Source organism: Pan paniscus, chromosome X (assembly GCF_029289425.2).
Source record: "Pan paniscus chromosome X, NHGRI_mPanPan1-v2.0_pri, whole genome shotgun sequence".
Taxonomy (NCBI): Eukaryota; Metazoa; Chordata; class Mammalia; order Primates; family Hominidae; genus Pan; species Pan paniscus.
In genome coordinates this window covers 91,447,949-91,469,002 of record NC_073272.2, presented here as the reverse complement: position 1 = coordinate 91,469,002, position 21,054 = coordinate 91,447,949, and the positions used below count along the sequence as shown (strand labels likewise).

Below are 21,054 nucleotides of genomic sequence, written 5' to 3'. Positions count from 1 at the left end.
TCAGTGTGTGCAGAAAAGGAAAGGAAAGGCCAGGCTAGTCATGACACAAGCAATAAAAATGCAAATGCATTTTTTATAATAATTACATACACAAATGATCATGAAGCCATGACAGCTTATTATGGGACACTTCAACTTCTGATTCACTTTTCTGGGCTTCGTCATTTTATTCAAAATTAAATTGAGACTGTAGATTTTGGAAACCTCCACTCTAGGTATATCTTGCTACCTGCAGGGCACTGATTTTAGGAATATAATAAGTTGACTCAATTTTTACATTCCTTGGAATGATTTGAACTAAACTGAAATATTTATCAAGAATAAAAGGGGAGGAACTGCAAACTTGTTCTATGTGAATAACTTGTACAAGTGTGTATTTTAATTTCAAGCAACTTTTCTACAACAGTTGTTTAAGAGTATGTAATATAATATTGTAACTCACATGATATCTACCATAAGCAGTAAAAGTAGTTATACTCACAGTCATTATAATCAACTAAGTAATGTTTAAACAACCAGATAGCATGTACATTCATGGAACCTGACATATTGGAAATACAAGGGATTCTGTACGGAGTTAATGGGAACACTAAATTTTAACAGAAACTTGTTTAAAATATTACCTATATATTAAATATCCAAGAATTACACTAATTTGAAATACTGAACAGAGCATAAACCTTTTCTAAATACATTCACATCAAAGAACACTTCAAATAATACACTAACGTTAATGTACATACAAAACAGACCAAATCCTATTCACACTTTTAAAGGTAAAATGATACATAATTAACATTTGAATTAAAATTCAGGAAGCATATGCTATGTAATCATTATAAGGGTCCTTTGTACTCCCTTTTTATCCCAATAAATCGTGATTTTAAAAAATTCTGTTAGTACTGTTAGTAAGTCATAAATAGTTTAAGAATATAGCATAAAATTGGAACATGTCATTCTTTCCTCAATAAAATATAATGTACACAAAATATGAGGCATTTTCTCATTCGTGTAGGAAATGAGTTAGTTGACTTACTGTGAAAAGTGAATTCATTTTAAAGGAAAAATTACTCAAAGCAATGATGTATATTTAGTAATTTAATGCTAGAGAAATAAAACAGACTTATTTAAATAAGTTACTCTAGCAACCTCACATTTTTCTTAGGTAGTTTCAAAGTTGAGATAAAATCTTTTTGAAATCTCCTATCTCAATCGTTGTTTCCACCCTCATATGACTGGAATTATGTTTCGTAATATAAGAAATAGCAATATACTTTTTTTCAAAATATCAGGGAGTATAAAGAACTTTACATTCTCCTTTTGACAGATAAAAATAGAAAGGACCTCTTTCTTTGAAAATATTTATAGAAAAAGAAAACATTATTACAACAAAAATAACTTTTTTTCTTTTTTCTTTTTTTTTTTTTTTTTTTTGAGAAGGAGTCTCGCTTTGTCGCCCACGCTGGAGTGCAACGGCACAATCTCGGCTCACTGCAACTTCCGCCTCCTGGGTTCAAGCAATTCTCCTGCCTCAGCCTCCCGAGTAGCTGGGATTACAGGCGCCCATTACCACGCCCGGCTAATTTTTGTATTTTTTAGAAGAGACGGGGTTTCGCCATGTTGGCCAGACTGGTCTTGAACTCCTGACCTCAGGTGATCCACCCGCCTCGGCCTCCCAAAGTGCTGGGATTACAGGTGTGAGCCACCACACCCAGCCGAAAATAACTTTTTAATAATTAAAAGGAGTGGAACAGCATGAGTACAATCAACATAAAAACCTAGTAAAATTATTTTCTATCATTGAACATTTTTTTCTTTTTGAGACAGAGTCTTGCTCTGTCACCCAGGCTGGAGTGCAGTGGCGCCATCTCGGCTCACTGCAAGCTCCGCCTCCCGGGTTCACGCTATTCTGCCTCAGCCTCCCGAGTAGCTGGGACTACAGGCGCCCGCCACCACGCCAGGCTAATTTTTTGTATTTTTAGTGGAGATGGGGTTTCACCGTGTTAGCCAGGATGGTCTCAATCTCCTGACCTCGTGATCCACCCGCCTCGGCCTCCCAAAGTGCTGGGATTACAGGCGTGAGCCACCGCGCCCGGCCCACTCAACTTTTAAGCAGAGTGGTGGGTAATAAAAATGATTTTCTCAGCAATATTATGTTAGTGAATATTTTCAAAACACTGAACCAGAGTGTTTTGGTTTTGTTTTTTGTTTGTTTGGGGTCTTAAAAATGTCTCTTGCCCTGGATACCTTTCAGAGAGTAGTTTGGCTAGTTCAGCTCACTTCCAAACTCCTGGAGATAATGTTTTAATTATTCAACAATCAGACAGGGCAAGTAATTGCATGTTTCATGACTGATATATTAACCATAAGTGTATACACCAAGACAGCCTTATATTACATCATGGCTGTTGATTCAGAGCAAACAGAGAAACAGCATGAGAGTACTCTGTTATTGCGCTGCACTGTCTCTTCCATAAATTTTAAATTTCCATTGCCAGATTACAGCTAAAGAAAGCACAAAGTTCACTAGGACATCATTTTTAAGATGATTTTTGCTTGCTTTTATAATGGGAAATCTAGATTACAAAATTAATGATCTTAGCCTAATTTTGAAATCACAATCATTGAAATTTTTTGGAAGGGGAATGGAATTTTGTTGTTCCTAGAAAGTTATATCTCACTGCAGATTTCAATAGTTGATGTCCTGGAATCAGTCTAGGACAAGAAAAATAACACGTTATCAAAATCAGATGGTTGTGTTCTAGGAGTTTCATTTGCCAAGCATGCTTCATGGTTAAAATTTGCATTACCAAAATATAAATGCAGAGTCAAAGTTACTGAATTTTACAATAGCGAATACCAATCCTATTCCAAGCTAACTCAGACTGCAATTATCATTTCAAATCCATGTATCATATCTACAGGATGGTTTCATGCATGAATTAGAACTGTCTAAAGTTTTCACCATTCATTCACCTCATTTCTGAAACTGAGAGACTATTCCAACTCAAATCACAGAAACTTGTAAGGTTTTTTGTTTGTTTGTTTGTTTTTTGGAAAATGATGTACCCCAAATACTTGTCTTAGACAGTGACTGGAAGACCTTCAAAAAATTCTACTTTCATTTTTATTCTCCTCTCTATTTTTTTAAAATGTATAGTCTTCACAATATTTAATGGGTGAATTGTATTAAGCAAGACTTGGTTTTGGCAGTTTATCTCTTTTATATGACATTGATCAAAAGTGATTTTAAAATAATTATTTATACTTATGGTTTCTCTAGTGTCATAACAACCAATTGCTATCTGCTTGTTTTGAAAGGTGTTAATAGAAGATAATGTGTAGCCTCATCCTCTCAAATTTCATGTTTTTAAAATTTCTACTACAATGTATACAAAAATGCCTTCCATAATACATATAGAAACTTATGCCAAAGACGACCATTATATTCCCCAGGTATAGATGGCTTTATGCAATATATGTACTCCTATCTAATAAATGTTCCATATATTTTCAGAACATCCAAGTCAGAAAAACAACCTATAGAATGATCAAGGAGAATGAGAAATTATGAGAACTAGAAAGTATTTGATTCCCTTTATAAAACATAAAATTTCAGATGAATTCCCTTGTCTCTTATAGTCTACTAGAACATTTTATTTTCCACTTTCCTGTTTCTATTCAGATGAGTAATGAACTAAATGTAAATATTCCCCAAACCCTCATTTTGAAAATGCATTTCTCACTGTTTAAAATAAATTGGAATAATTCTGCCTTCTGCTAACAGTAATATTTTATTCCACTCTAAGTATTTCCTTAAGGAACAATGAATTTGTATTGTATTGGCTGTCACTTCTCCCATTTTGTATGATATTTCTTTAAAAAGAAGACACCTACTGCATTTGAATTTTTAAATACATAATTTCTTTTTCAGTGCTCACTTATTTTGCTAGCATTCTGCAACATCAGTGAACACCCTAACATTAAACACAAATTGAAGAGCATATAGAAAAGGTAAAGAACATTGCAAATGTAGCACAAAATGTAAAGATTCAAATTATTTTTAGTATCATATTAGTCTGCCTAAGTTCACCAATTCATGTCTTGAAGATATTTAGTAACGAATATGAAACAGCTGTGAACCAATAATAAAATATATAATTTATTTACTTTTTAAGCTGTGAAATAAATAAGTCATCTGCTAATTCAATGATTCTAAGATAGTCCTTTCAGTTAATAAAAACCTAATAACAACCAATAACTGATTCTCATTAGCATTTACTTTTTTGTATTTTGACTAATTCTTATGATTCAGAAAATGTCTCTTAGTTATATGATATAAAATGCGTCATGGAAAAAGGTTTATTATTTTTAATGACTTTTTAGGATTACAAAATACTTTTAAAAAAACAAAAAAGTGAGGATATTTGAAAAATACTTCAGTTTTTTGTTCTTCATCCATGCCCTCCTTGCTATGTGTTCATAAACTCAAGTAAAATCAGTCTAGCTCATAAAATATCTCTGTGCCTTCAAAAAGCACTGAAACCAGAACTTGCTTTATTAATTAACTTCATTAAATCTATTAAAAATGATGATCTACATATGTAATTCACAAACCCACTCTTTGTACACTTCTTAAAGAAAGTCACAAATTAAACCCAGGAAAAAATGTTATTATACCCAAATCATGTAGTGTTAGTCATAAAAGATACTTTTATGTTGAGAAACTTATCCAATAAGCAGAATAGCAATAAGAATTTGAAAATGAGAGTGCCCTTTTTAATGGTTAAATATAAACAAAAACACACCCTGTGGAGATGTTCGACATCTCTTAACGTTTGTTGCCCATCCCAGATCCACTAACTATGTAAAATATGGGATTCATCCAAACTGTAGAAATAACAACTGCAGCGTAAATTCTTTTAAAGTCTAACAGAAGCTCTCTATACAGACACTAGGGTTCTAGTTTACCTTTTGAAACAGCATTTAATTGTGTACCTACTGTAACAAAAATACACCCACATCTGAATTAGTACCTTACGTTCACTGTGTGATTCAGAGAGAAAAGTTAATGTTATCGTATTATATAACTGCGCTTATGCTTGAATGACCTCCATTCTTAAACCCATTTCCAAAGTTATGGTAAACTATTTGCATTGCTATCTTGAATGCAGTAGCCTTCTTTAATATCTCGAACTTTTGGTGAAAGAAAATCAGTTTTGATTTTCACATTGCTACTATTTTGTTAAGCCTGAATAGGTGTTCAAAAGACTTTATTCCCTGAAACTAAGATTAATACTTTTTTAAGAGTTAACACAGACAAAATAATAAACTCAACATGTAGCATGACTTCGAGAAAAAAATGTGGGTAAATTCCATTGCTTGTCTTTTTAAAGGGAACAATTATATTTAAATCATTCAACATTTAAGAGTTTCTGGATAAATTTGTATTCATTTCTTCATGGAACACTGATAAAAGGCACTGGATAAACTCTTGCTTTCATAAATGTATTGGGTTTTAAGTTATTGTGCACAGATTTCTTGGGTCTTAACATGCCCACAGTTTTCTTTGTGCCCATTAGAGAAAGCAAACATTTTATTTTCCAAAAGTTATTATCTTTTAAGAATGTCTTCTGAAGGGCTCAAAATACCTTGCATAAATATGCAAATATTTAAATAGCTATCTAAAGTAGAGACCTCATATATATTTCATTCTCTGGCTTAAAGATGAGAATGAGTAGGCTTTCATTTTTCTAATCCCATTCTTGTTATATTGTGTGACTGTAGATTTGATGCACCAAAATAATTTTGAGTTCCTAATCTGAAAACGACACTTTTCTTTATGAGGACCTGAAGGCCTGGTAGAGTATGGGGGGAATATCTTGGTGCTGAATTTCTGTGAACAGCCACAGATTTTCCCAAGTGAAGCTAGGCTTCTCAATATCATTAGTATTTAGAACTATGTATCAGATTCTGAAAAGCTTTAATGTGATGTATCTAGCCCAGACTATTCTGATCTTCATGCACACAATGGTACTGAGGACAGTGCTACAACCCTTTGTGTTGAAGTTTTTTTCAATATATTCTCTAGCAAGAATTGTCATACTGCCATCTACAGACAAAATTGCCCCTACTATAATTATTATTCTGCATCCAATTTTCCTAAATCAGTAGTTATTTTGTTCTCATCTTCTACCAAACTTAGTTGGATCCATATATCTATTGGGTACATCTGTAGAATATGATTGTTTTGATCCCTCTTTGAAGTCAATAGATTTTGTAAAGTTCTACATCAACTGAAAATAATAATAAAAAAATAGTTAGAAAGTTGTGTTAGAAACTTGGATACCTACCGGTCTGGTGTGTATGGACACAGGTACCTCGAAGGTCGTCACTGGATAGCCACAGTCAGAAACGCTGTAGGGATCTGAACTGCTTGAGGAACACTTGGAGATAGAGTCACAGGCCACAAAGGTGTTATCGAGAGGCAGTTCTTGGATGATGTGGTGCTTCGAATTCAGGGGAGTTTCAGGCTGAATTTGGAAGGCAGGCTGTGGAGAGGCAGATTTGTAGTGTCGGGCCAAATCAGGGCTGTCGGGCTTGAAAGTAGTAGGTGTAGTTACCCAATTGTACTTTCCCATTGTTTGCTCTTCTAGATCAATAGGAAGGTCTAGTGTGACTCTGTTTCCATCACTGTCAACATCATCTGCCTTAGTTTCTTCAATAGTGACAAAATTAAGCAGCAGGTTCTTAGGGGAATGCTTCTTCTTCTTTTTCCTTTTCTTCATCATTATCATCTGCCTGTTTTCTGGGTTTGGGGTAGCCCATTCAGAATTCTGCTTGTTTTTCTGAGCAGCCTTAAGGTGTGGTGCCTGGCGACATCTTACTACAGCAGTGATGAAAATAACTACAACGACAGTTATGGTGCCAGCAACAGCTGCAACCAGGATCTTGACATAGTCACTAGTTGGTGAGGATACATCAGCTATCTCAGTATTTGGGGTCACTGGTGCTTCAGTGCTTTTGCGCACCAGTTCATTAATCAGTGTAGCATTGGTCACCGACTCATTCACGAACAGATTGACAATTACAACACTGAAGAGAGAATCAGGCTGTCCTAAGTCATTAGCTTTGACCAACACTCTGTGTAAACCAAGGTCTGTAACATCACATTTCTCCATCAATGTTATGTTGCCTGTTTCTTGGTCGATTGCAAACAGATCTCTTGTGTTTCCTCCTACAATGCTGTAACGAACCTCTGCATTCATGCCAGTGTCATTGTCAACAGCCATTACCTGAAAGACCACTGTGCCTGGATTAGTGGACGGTAGAACCAATTCATAAGAATAGTTGGAAGGAGGGACAATGAAAACTGGTTTGTTGTCATTGACATCAACCACATTTATGGTTACTTTGGCACTTGAAGAACGTGATACTCTACCACCATCCTCAGCCTTTACATAGAAAGTGTAAGATTCTTGTTTTTCTCTATCAAATGAAATATTTGGTCGGATGACACCAGTTTGTGAATCAATGGTGAAGTCATCATTCTCATCTAAAATGGAGAGCGTAACTGCAGAATTGTCTCCATAATCAGGATCAGTTACAGTGATTAGTCCTACTGTACCATGCCTTGGAAGGTTTTCTGGGACATAGAAGTTGTATTCATTGTGAGTGAAAACTGGGCTATTGTCATTCTGATCAATAATGCTTACAAAGACTGTGACATTGCTGGTTAAGGGTGGTACCCCGTTATCTTTTGCCAGAATTGTGAATAAATATTTATCCTCTTTTTCTCTATCTAGTTTCTTCACTACAGTCAGCATGCCTGTACGACGATCCAGGCTGAATTCAGGTGGAGCATCAGGGCCTAGCAGGTAATTGATCTCAGCATTAGGCCCACTGTCTGCATCCGTTGCACTTACTTTCGTCAACTGGATGCCAGGAGAGTTATTCTCAGGAATAGAAACAGTTACGAAAGACTGGGTGAAAACTGGAGCATTGTCATTTTCATCTTTCACTTTGATGAAGAGCATTGCTGACTGATTCAAAGGAGGTTTGCCAGCATCTGCAGCCAGTAATTTAATGGCATATTCTTTTGTGGACTCATAGTCAAGATATGCTGCAGTCTCCAGGAGGAACTGATTACTGAATACTGGCCTTAATCTGAAAGGGATTTCATGATCTGTGAAGCATGTCACCCTGCCATTATGGTCCGCATCCTTATCCGTCACAGTTATGAGAGCAATTTTGGTGTTGAGTGGAATATTTTCTGAAAGAACAACTGTGTCATTGACAGGATTGACGATGTATCTTATGTCAATGGATGGGACATTATCATTGACATCTGTAACATTTACCAGCACCATTGCTCTTGCTGGCATCAATCCACCATCACTTGCCAAAACCAGTAACTTGTGGTTTGGTGTTTCTTCCCTATCCAGTGGTTCTTTGATTGTGATAAGTCCAGTGGTGGCATTGAGGTGAAATAATCTCCTGGCAATGTTGGAGACTAGATTGCTGAAAGAGAAGTGGATCTTGGCATTTTCACCTATGTCAGCATCTGTGGCATGGAGCTGTGTCACTGAAGTGCCTACAGGAGCATTTTCTGGTATACTGACTTCAATCTCTGTCTCCTTAAAGACTGGGTGGTTGTCATTTGTATCAGTAACACTTACTTGCAAAATAGCAGTACTGGATCTTTGAGGAAAGCCACCATCTTCAACCTTTACTTTCATCACGTAGGTATCCTTCTCTTCCCTATCTAACTCCTTTTGAACAATCAGTTGTGGCATCTTGTCTCCTTCTGGTGTTTCAATGACATCGAGGCCAAAAATGTTTTGACTCTGGAAAACATGCAATGAAACAGAATTAACTTATGTTAATATAAATTAATATATTAATATTAATATGAATAATAAAATATAATTTAACTTATGTTAGCTTATCTAATGAGAACAATTTTCAGTTTCTTGAAGCCACATAAAATAATGGGATCAGTTCAGAAATAGGTGCCAGAAGACTTCAGTTCTAAATCTCAACTCTGCCTATAACAAATATCATGATTACAAGCAAGTTACTTTACTTTTCTTGATATTTGTAAAATTAGAGAACTGTACTAGAAGATGTTCTGGGGACAGGAGGCTTCAGATTGTAGCATTTTATGGTAATATATGTAACTCATTTATGTGAGCTATTTAAGTTTTTTTAAATTATGTGAACTATTTCAGTTTTTTTAAATTAATTAATTTTTTATTTCATTTTTCCATAAGTTATTGGGGTTCAGGTGGTATTTGGTTACATGAGTAAATTCTTTAGTGGTGATTTGTGAGATTTTGGTGCACCCATCACTGGAGCAATATACACTCCACCATATTTGTAGTTTTTTATCCCTCGCCACCTTCCTTCTCTTTTCCCGAAGTCCCCAATGTCCATCGTATCATTCTTATGCCTTTGCGTCCTCATAACTTAGCACCCATATATCAGTGAGAACACACAATGTTTGGTTTTCGAACTATTTAAGTTTTCAAAAGAAAAAAGTATATAGAATTTTAAAAAGAATTGTCACTAAATTTTTGCAAGATAAATGAAGCTGTAAGCGAATTATCCAAGATTATTCCAAATGAATTAAAATATTTTTTACTGTAGATTTCAGTTGCCTAAGATGCTTTTTCAGTACCAAAGTAAGCACCGAAATAAAAATATTCCTCCAAGACAACATCATAAGTATCATATCTAATAAATACAGCTAAAACCTTTAGCAGATGGTAAAAAAATACACAAACTGGTTAAAATATAAATTTGTATAAAATACAAAGAATTTCAATATTTCCCATAGGAACACACAGTTAAAATGAAATTATCTCAGAGATTAACAATGCAATGTTATTTTCTTACTTTTTTTTTTTTTTTAACATGCAAGCACAATGAACTAAAATTCACAGGTCAAGACCTCAAATTGAAAAAGGTAGCTTCGGATAGGACCTATTTTCAATTCATGCCCACGAAGTCACAGTATGGGAATATTTAAAAAACAATCCCCTCGGCCGGGAGCGGTGGCTCACGCCTGCAATTCCAGCACTTTGGGAGGCCGAGGCGGGCGGATCACGAGGTCAGGAGATCGAGACCATCCTGGCTAACACGGGGAAACCCCGTCTCTACTTAAAAAATACAAAAATAAATTAGCCTGGCGTGGTGGCGGGCGCCTGTGGTCCCAGCTGCTCAGGAGGCTGAGGCAGGAGAATGGCATGAACCCCAGAGGCAGAGCTTGCAGTGAACCGAGATGGCGCCACTGCACTCCAGCCTGGGCGACAGAGTGAGACTCGTCTCAAAAAAAAAAAAAAAAAAAAAAAAAATCCCCTCCCTGTACTACAATAAGATGATCCCTACACACAAACGTAGTGATCTTGCCAGCTTACCGAGGAGAAATGAGAGAGGAGGATTCCTGTCCAGTGTTACTTGCAGCATTATGACAGAGATGAATGAGATAAAAAGGTACTGGAGGGTATGAAGAAAAGATCGGAGGAGGACTTTAAGATTCCTATTCATGGGTGATTTATGAACAGATATATACACACACACACACATACACATATGTACATCTAAATAATTTTTAATTCTCTACTACATTTTTAACATACATGTTCTGGACAAGTGGCATGGATTGGTTATGGATCTCTCATTTATGTGCTGTATCATAAAAGAACAGGATAAGATCTGAGGTTATAGTTTTGTCATACCACTGTCTAAAACAAGATCCTAAAAATCAGAACCTAATAAATAATACCAGGTTTTCAGAGACTGCTAGAATATATGATCAGTTTATAAATGTATTTCAATCACATTATCTTTAAAAAATTTACCTGTCTTATAATTGCCTATATATAGTCTTAAACAATATCCAAATGCATCTCATTTTTTCCTCTTATGAATTACTTGAAGATATTTCTGCAAACTTTCAGATTTTGGGGGGGTGCTGAGATTCACTTATACTTTTATTCAAATGCAGTGCCATAATATATCTTTGTGGAGGAATTAGATGTTTATTACAAAATTTAAGATGGCATTTCAGAAATATTAATTAAAATCATTAGTTTGTTCCAACGTTATTTAAAAAAAAATTTCACAAGAGCTAACCAAAGTATATTAGTTATTTTGTTTTTAATTCATACAATAAACGTGAGCATTCTATTCCTATTTTACTCAGATAGAGCAATAATCAACCTGGCTTTTCCTTGATTATATAGTAAGAAAAACATTTTCATGTTATACGTATTTATATTTGAAAATTAGCAAGCAAAATCTATTATTTGATATACTGCATATTTTAAGAAAAAATAGAATTTCATGACAACATTGAATGTAAGTAAATACCATAACATACTATTATAATTTGATCTAAACAAATTTAGTGATTAATGATAATTTAATTTTTGTAATGATATTCCAAGAGGTTTTTAGGAAGGTTCAAACCAAAATGTCTATTTATGGGTAGAAAAAATAGTTTCTAAATTGTACTTCATAAAATCCATGGCACTTAATACTATTCTTTTAATCCTTGACATTCCAATACTGAGTGGCTAATATAGTGAGAGCATTCTCCTAGATGCCAAGGTTATGGTGGTGAGTAAACATATTTTACTAATGTGATAAAAGGTAAGTTCTAGTTAAGGTGAAAGAAAAATCAATAACTATGGATTTAATGATGGTATTGACACTAACGGATTTACATTAAGAGAATCACTACATTTTTAATAAGAGCTATATGGGGAAATTGTAAGTTATTATTAGAGGTTGCATAAACAGAAACAAAGATAATACAATATAAAAAGAACAAGGAAAATGTTCCAAAGTTCTTAAGTTTCGGAGCCAATTATCCAATTTATGAATACAATACATCTGGGAAAACGAATATGTAAGTTTTAATTTTAAAATTTATGTATTTATGTTTCTGCATTTCTTGTTTATATATTTAGTTTTTACTTTTATGTGTTTGTCTGAATTTTGAGTTGGCCTTTGCTTTCCAAAGCAAATTAAGGCAAGCTTGTGTCAGATGAAAAATCCAAGATCAGCATACTCACTGTCTTTTAATTACTTTATGTGAAATGGCAATAATCTTAAAAATATATTTTTCTAATTTTCAAGGTGATAATGAAATGTACATATTAGTTAATGGATAATGTCACCATTGCTATTCTGTCTTTCACAACTACTCTGTCCAATATGATGGTAATTAGCCCCAAAGGAGCATTTAAATTTAGATTTAAATTAAATGAATTAGATTAATTTAAAACATCAGTTCCTACTTGCACTACCCATATTTTAAGTTCTCAACAGCTCCATGTGGCCAGTAGCTACTACGTTGGACACTGCAGATGTAGAACATTTTCATTATTGCACAAATTCTATTGAACTGTACTATCCTAAGACATCATGTTTTTCTTTAAAAAGAATCTATGATTAGCCAGGTGATTGCATGCATAACTCCCATTTTTCCAGATTTTTAGAGTTCTACAAAGACTTGCTGAGCAAACATATTTAAACTTAATATTGTCCAGGGGATTTGAACAGGAGTTGCCCACAGGTTAAGACATAAATAATTTTCAACAAAATTTTGATGAGATATCTAAGTTGACGTCAAAGTATAGTGCCAACATGAACTTACTATTATTACTGAATGATGATTCCAAGACTGTTTTCTGTTCAATCTCCTTCAGGAATAAAGAATAACTAACACATGAATCCAACATCAGTCCTACCCCAAATGTAGTTAGTTCAACTGAGCTCACATCCACATGAGCAATTAAAAAACTGAAGCCTTTTGCCATATGTTTGACCATGACAGGAGGACAGTGAGAAAAATGAAAAAGAAGATAAAACGTATGGCTCCTTAATTCATCATCTCCCTATCTTCAGCATCGACACATCCTTATATACAAAAAAGTTAAAAGTTTGGAAGAATTGACCTGCACTACCCTGAATTCCAAATCCACTTAAAATTATTTATTTCTGGGTATAGGGGCAAACTCTCTATGTGTATATCTCTAGGTACGCCTTCATATACTAAATAATGTGAGTGTAGGGTAATATGGCATGAAGCTTTGTTTAAATGTATAATCTCTAAAGATATAGCACCTGGCATATGTGAACACATTCAGAAAACATTTGTCAGATAAATAAATGCATGAATTAAAGTAGTGGCTCTTATTTTAAAAGATAAAAGAAGAGCAGAATTTGGTTGTTCTTAATTCTCAGTCTGTATAGGCACGGGAATACTCTATAATTGTTGACTTGGGTTTTTTTTTTGTCTTTTATTTTAATAAAACTGTCCAGAAAACAATTTCAAAATTATTTCCTGAAACAACTACTTCTTTTCTGTTCAAAAATGTAATAAAAGCCAAAGTGTCAATTGCTAGTAAAATTTTACAACCTAGTTGTAAAGCTTGATTTTCAGAATAAATTATGACAAATACTAAGTGTGGTATGTAGCCAGTGCATTATTGAAAAGATGCAAAACCCTACATCTGTCAAACACGGATACGTGTGATCAACAAAGAAAACAAAAATCAGGGAAGAAAATAATATATAAGAACTGCATGCAAGAATCATTTACACATGATATGTTGATTTTTGGATTCTGATATCTGAAATGGCATTGATCTCTAGTATACAAAAGTGCCAATTCAGGTTGAGGTCATGAAAATTGTATGGACTTTCTAATAACCTCATCCTAATAACCTTCATTTGTGAGTGATATTTCTTCCTAAATTCAAAAATAAGCTTTAGGATTGCAAACCCAAGACAAAAACTGCTGAAATAAGCAAGATAAAGCCCTTCTGAGACTTTAATTCTTTGTGGAGATTTGTAAAATCAAAAAAGAGAAAGTTGATGTTGGATGTGAAATTTGCAAGAGAAGTTTTTTTTTCTTTTAAAAAATTGATAAAGGATATTCATTGCCAAATAGAGAGCCATATATTTTGTCTATTGTCCTGGGAAAGAATTAACGAGACAACTGGAGAAAACTTTAACATTTTTGACACATGCATGTGCAAGACACCACTTCATTGCCTATTGGAAGGCAATAAATAACACAGCACTTTTAGAGCTATAAATCTGGTACAGTTGCCCAGAAAATGCATACAGTGCCAGTAAGTACTAAAAATAGTTCCAAAGAGATCTAGTTCTAAAACTGATTAAAAGCCATTTACTCTTTAGATCGAGGAATGCTGGTGGAAAGACTCAAAATTTATTTCTGACTTTCACCACTGCTTGATTTATCAATAACTAACCTGATATTTAATTTTTTTTCACTTTTCTCTTAGTATTACTGATACATCTTTGGGCCACAGGAATGCAAGAACATAGATTCAAATGGATAACACTACAATAAAATGGCTGTTTTAGAAAACATTAAGGAAATACTTTAATACACATTGAATATTCTCAATACAGATATAATAAGTATTATCATAAATTCACTTTCATTCCACTAAAAATTCTTGGTTTGCTATAGGCTGTCTAAAACTATTAGGGGGAAAAGCAACTGTTGCTTATATATTCAATACTGTGGTGCCTTTTACAGTCTATGCACTACTTCTAGAACATTTATTTCAGAATTCATTTGTAGCCTTGTCAAGGGAAATACAATAAAAAATGGATTACAATAAAATGTCCCAAGCCGTTAGTCACATATCTGCTGATAACCCTAATGTCACCAAGTCCCTCGCTACTTTAAAGTCATACTAAGGAAAGGAGAGTGATGTGTAAGAAAACACCATCTCTCTTTGGGTAAGAAAACACCATCTCTCTTTGGGTGAGAAAACACCATCTCTCTTTGGGTAAGAAAACACCATCTCTCTTTGGGTAAGAAAACACCATCTCTCTTTGGGTAAGAAAACACCATCTCTCTTTGGGTAAGAAAACACCATCTCCCTTTGGGTAAGAAAACACTATGTCTCTTAGGAAGAAATAAGTTTACACTAAAATATTAATAATAGTATTGTTAATTTTGATAAAGCCACATACAAGGTTTAAGATATTATACATGTATTTTTTTTCCCACTAGGACTTAGCAAAACCTATTTTGTAGAACAGTACTATTCATAGCATGTGGTTCTTTTTTTTAAATGTTAGTCCAAAGAATAGGAATTTCTGTCATTGATTTTTTTTCCCTATTTTGTCAGATTTCAAAATTAAGAACAGTCTTTGTTTTTCCCTTTTGACAAAAGAGTAGCCACTCAGGAAGATTCTTGAAAATGATAGAATTTTTGTACTAAGTTCTGTTTTAATGTGTACTTCCCCCAACTTTGTTTTTATAAGAAAATATATAATAAATACCATTTCATTTTTTCTGGCCTTGTGTTCACTATCACTACTCTGGTTTCTTCATCTGAGAGAACAATCAAATGATTTTATTACGTTATTTGGAATATGCACTCAGATTGAAATGTCTTAAAGTGTTAATTTAAATTCACAATGTTTTAAGCTGGAACAAAGGAGATTTAATTGAAGACATCAGGGTTGTTATATCCATGAGAACAGTGAAGCAGATATATTTTTCAGGTCTCCATTTTTTTTTAGTCTATTCTTCCCTTGATTTTGAAAAGTCAGCTTTTGGCTTTCAGAAATAAAGGAAAATCTTAAACATATGACTTAATGTGAAGTATAGAAATGAAACACAAGACATAATCTGATTAATTCTGTAAACATCCTAGGAGGAACCAATCATTTTTTACTAGCATGCATAATAATTCAGAATTCTCTTTTTCACTTGTTTCATTTGCTTTTGCTCACACGTGCACTTGCATTCTCTATCTCGCTCTTTGACTCTATCTCTGTCTCGCTTCAGATTCTAAAACCTGCAATGGCTAAGCATGCCTTATACTACAGCAAAACTCTTTAATATTATGCAAATGTTTAAAATACAAATTGGCCTTGACCCAGAGATTTCATTTATTTGAAAATATTTCCTTTTAAAGACTGTATTTCAAGCATGTAATTTTAATCACTAAATGCTTTTAATTGGGAAGATATGCAATACAAATGAAATGCCACTCCTAATTGTTGCTAATCAGCTCTTTTTAGCAGCTGCTCTCTTGTGCTTAAGTTAGATGAGCTGCATTCATAACAAAAATATAGTATATTCAACCACTGAGTATTAGTACTAGAACAGACTTCAGATATCATCTAGCCTTACTTCTCCTCTTATGAAAACGACACTAAGACACAGTAAGATTAGGTGACTTGCCCGTGATCACACAGCTGGTTTATTGCAGAACCCGATTTGAAAGCCAAGTCTCTTAGTTTTTAGTTCAATGATTTTTTCACTGAAATATGGTTCCTTCTCAAAAGGAATTCCTTTTGATGCTGGCAAGAACTCTGTATTCTGGAGAGCTCTCAGTATGAGAAACTTATCAGGTAATTACTGCCCAAAAAGAGCAAAAGCAAAACAAAAACTATTGTGTTTTCTGATCCCAGAATATTGAGCTACTGATAAAAAGATTTCTTCCCTGCTCCCTTCAAAACTACCACCCCTAAAAGTAATGTTTATTGAAAAAAGAAACCAAAGAAATACCATCTAAAATTTTAAGAGTATATAATTAAATACAATTTTAACTTGCCCATTTAAGAATATGAATAAATATTGAGTGCTATTATTTCTATGTATAAATTGAGTCAGGTTCTCAAAATAAAATTCACCGTTACTATTCTTCAATAGCTGGTATAAAGTATTTTACATTTCTTAGATGATTTTCTTAAAAATTTCTTGTAAAAAGGTCCTTTAAGAACATTCTAAGAAAAGTCCAAAAGCTTTTTATGTTGCAGGTGTACTTTATCTGAACTATTGTTTTAAAGAAGCAGGGTAATGATCTAATGGTAAATTTTAATGAAAACTTGTGATTAGGTTAAACTTTAAAAAAATCAGTAGTCAAAAATGAAAATATGATCTTTCACTAATAGACACTGCTGTAAACCTAACTGATTGCTTATTAATATCAGGAAAATAAAACTAAAGTTGCTTCTGGTTCATTGTATGTCAGAGAAAACCTCAGGTAAAGGAAGTCAGTAATAATACAATTTCAAGAAGGGAAAATAGTGCTAAAAATTTAAGATCATATGAAGGTGTTTTATCTTTTAAGTCTCAGGGCTTCTTGAGTGCTTCTAACTCTGATTGGTTCTACCTTCTAAATTGATAAAAGACCTCAACCAGTTTCTTTTGGATCTACTATCATCAAAGTCCAGAAATCTCCTTTTCTCCAAAAGAAGATTTCAGTTTCTCTATCACATGAGAAGGCCATTTCTTCTGTGTCCCATGGTCTCTGACTATTGATTAAATGGATGTCATAATAAAGATGGTGGCAAATTTTGGTGAGAGAAGTTTGGTAAATGACAAATTTGTCTGTGGATCACATTCTTTTGGAAATGGGTAAGCATTGTAAGAATAGTTCGTATCTTTTGCTCTTTAATGCAAATACTTTCAAATTGGCAGTAACTAGTCAGAGATGGCTTATTCTAATCAAGTCCTTGGTGAATAATTGGAAGTCATTAATGCTATAGTGGGTGAATGACAGAATCTTGTGGTAGATTTTTTGTTGTTGTTGTTATTTTTGGTCACTAAAACATTGGACACATATATGAATGAAAGTCCCAGATTTCTCAGTGACCTGGTTTTTGAGAAGTAGGATGTAGCCCAAGTAGAATCAAACCTCCACAGGCAGGGCTGGGAAGCTGAAGGATGGCATGGGAGAGGCAGCAAACTTGGGTCTTTTTTCCCTTGAACATTTCAAACAGATCAAAAAATTTTTTCCCAGTGGAGGCAAAGGACTGGGAATCATAGACGTGTCTTTTTTTATACATCTGGATTTTAACTAAAATGCATATTCTTCTTTGTTGGAGGTAAGACTAGTCAAGGAATGGAGAGTATGGGATAGTCATGATATGTATCCGGGATAAGTGATAATTGAAGTAAAAAGAGAAAAGTTTAGGGCAGAAAATACGAGGCCATGCACAGAGGGGCTAAAGAAAGCTTCAGGTAAGTCCATTTATAAGGTCTATCCAGTTGGCCTGACACCATGGGATATATCTGGAGATGTTAAAAGGGCCTTACCTCTGACTCATACTTTCCTGCTTTAATTTAGGGGGAGGCAGAATTCATTGCCATTTGTCCTAATAGTTTCTGTTTCTGTTTTAGAAGAAAGTACCATGTCTTCTGAGATGATTTCTGACTCTTCATTAGCTCTGACTCATCTTAAAACAACTCATTGATAGGAAAAATGCCACCAATTTTCTGTAAGCATAACTACTGTTTATATATTTAGGGAGTCTTTACCTACTCAAATTTACTAGAAGTATTTAATATTTCTAGTTAAGATACTATGCCCCATAGCAACGAAGCTAGGAGTGATTTAAGTTATGTTTGGGATCAAGTTGAATTAAGAGAAACAATGATATTTTTGTACTACTAGTGACTTTTTTCTTCAAGTGCAGTGAATATAACACACTTTAATCAGGGCATCAATACAATATAATCTCTAACCTCCATCCAGAGATTAATAACATGTATGAAATTACACCAAAATTAATTAAAATGATGTACTGAAAGTCAGAACCAGTATTTTATGGCACAATATTCAGCAACTATGTAAGTCATTCGAATAACTAAAATTTCCATTAATATCCAATTAACCAATTCTTTACAGACCCAGCAAGTGACAAGCTTAAAGACACTGGTCCCAGTTTTGCTCAATGAAACACAGACATTTTTAATGACTGATAGCAGTTTAGATAAAAATGATTATGGGTGGTTGGTCAGAAATATTTTTTCATATGCCACAATACTAAAAGAAAAAAAATACTATAATGAAAGACAGAGCAAGATGGCAGAACAGAAGGTTCCATTGATCATCCTCCCCACAAGGACACAAATTTAACATCTATCTACAAAGAAAAAACACCTTCATAGGAATGAAAAAATCAGGTGAGCACTCATAGTACTTAGTTTGAACCTCATGCCCCAAAAGAGGCACTGAAGAGATTAAAAGAAAAAAAAAAGTTGAATCAACGAAGCCACTTCTCCTCCCCCAACTGCTGCAGTGGCCTCATGGTACAGAGAGCTTCTCTGGGCACTGGGGGAGGAAGAATACAGCAATTGTGAGCCATTGAACTCAGTGCTGTTCTGTTAGAGCAGAAAGAAATACCAGACCAAATGCAGCTGACAATCGCCCACAGAGGGAGCATTTAAACCAGCCCTATCTGGTGGGGAACCACTGATCCCAGTGGTCCAAATTTGAATTCTCACAAACCTTGCCACCAAGGGCCAAAGTGCTCTAGGTCTCTAAGTAAACTTAAAAGGCAGCCTAGACCATAAGGACTACAACTCTTAGGCAAGGCCTAAGGCAGAACTGGGCATAGGACAGTGGACTAGGGTGGCATGCAGCATACTGAGACATCAGCTGGGGAAGCATCCCCTGTCCCCTAACCCAAGGCTGCACAGTTCATGGCTCCAAAAGAGACACTTTTCTTCTACTTAGGGAAAGGAGAGGGAAGAGTGAGGAGGTCTCTCTTTTACATCCCGGATACCAGCTCAGCCACAGCAGGATAAGGCACTGGATAGAGTCATGAGGCCCCCATTCCAGGCCCTAGCTCCCAGATGACATTTCTAGACAGCTGGCTTCAGGTACCAGCATGGCAACAGGGGAGCAGAGCACCAAGTGGGCTTTTGGGGTCCTCAATTCCAGGACACGACCCTTGGGTAGCATTTTTGGACCTGTGCTGGAACAGAGGGGAGCCCATTACCCTGAAGGGTGAGTCCCATGCCAGGCAGCAATCACCACAAGCTGACTTAAGAGCCTTTGGGTCTTAAGGGAATATCAGCAGTAGTTTGGCAGGACTCCTTGTGGCCTGGGGTGGCAGTGGCTACAGGATGAGGCTTCTCTGCCTTTGGAAAGTAGAGGGAAGCAAGGGAAGGATTGCATGTTGTGGTTTGAGTGCCAACTCAGTCGCGGTACAATAGAACAGCAGGGAGACTTCTAAGGTTTTTGACTGTAGTCCCTCACTTCCAGATGGCACCTCTGTACCCACCTGGTCCCAGAGAGACCTTGTTACCCTGAAATGAAAGACATAGACCTGGCTGGCTTTGCCACTGGCTGACTGTAGAGCCACAGGTCCTTGAACAAGGGTGAGACCCAGTGCTGAGCTTGAACTTGGGTGAGACCCAGTGCTGAGCTGGCTTTAGGTCTGACCAGGTGCAGTCATAGTGGTGAAAGCCACAGTGGTGCTTGTGTTACCATATCCCCAACCTTAGGTGGCTCAGAACAGAGAGGGACTCTGCTTGAGAAAAATAAGGGAACAGAACAACAGTCTCTGCCTGGTAATACAGAGAATTTCCTTGGATCTTGTCCAAACCATTGAGGTGGTGCCTCTGTGAGTTTGCAAGAACCACAGTGTTAGTGGGCTTGGAGTGTACCCTAAAGCACATACAGCTTAGATCACAATACCAAAGCCCTTTCAAATACCTGGAAAGCATTCCCAAAAAGGATGGGTATAAATAATTCCAGACAGTGAAGAGTACAATAAATACCTAACTCTTCGATGCCTAAACACTGAAGAACATCTATTAGCACTAACACCATCCAGGAAAACGTGATCGCACCAAATGAACTAAATAAGTCACCCAGGACAAAGCCTAGATAAACAGAGATATGCAACCTTTCAAACAGAGTTCAAAATAGCTGTGTTGAAGAAACTCAAAGAAATTCAAGATAATGTGGAGAAGGAATTCAAAATTCTATCAGAGAAATTTAACAAAGAGATTGAAATAACTAAAAATAATGAAGCAGAAATTCTGAAGTTAAATAATGCAATAGATATACTGAAGAATGTGTCAGAGTCTTTTAATGGCAGAATGAATCTAGCAAAAGAAAAAGTTAGTGAGCTTGAAGACAGGGTATTTGAAAATACACAGAGGAGACAAAAGAACAAAGAATAAAAAACAACGAAGCATGCCCACAGGATCTAAGAAATACTAGTAGCCTCAAAAGGGCAAATCTAAGAGTG

At 35.2% G+C, this 21,054-nt stretch overlaps 1 protein-coding gene across 3 annotated transcripts in view; it reads right to left on the bottom strand.

Annotated features, from left to right (window-relative positions):
• Positions 1-21,054, bottom strand: part of PCDH11X (protocadherin 11 X-linked) — an 827,978-nt gene that overhangs the window by 721,096 nt on the left and 85,828 nt on the right. For all 3 annotated transcript variants that reach the window (XM_034950250.3, XM_034950249.3, XM_034950252.3), the window contains one exon: positions 6,354-8,846. In XM_034950250.3, coding sequence (XP_034806141.2) covers positions 6,354-8,846 — 2,493 coding nt within the window. The remainder of the gene's footprint in view (positions 1-6,353; positions 8,847-21,054) is intronic.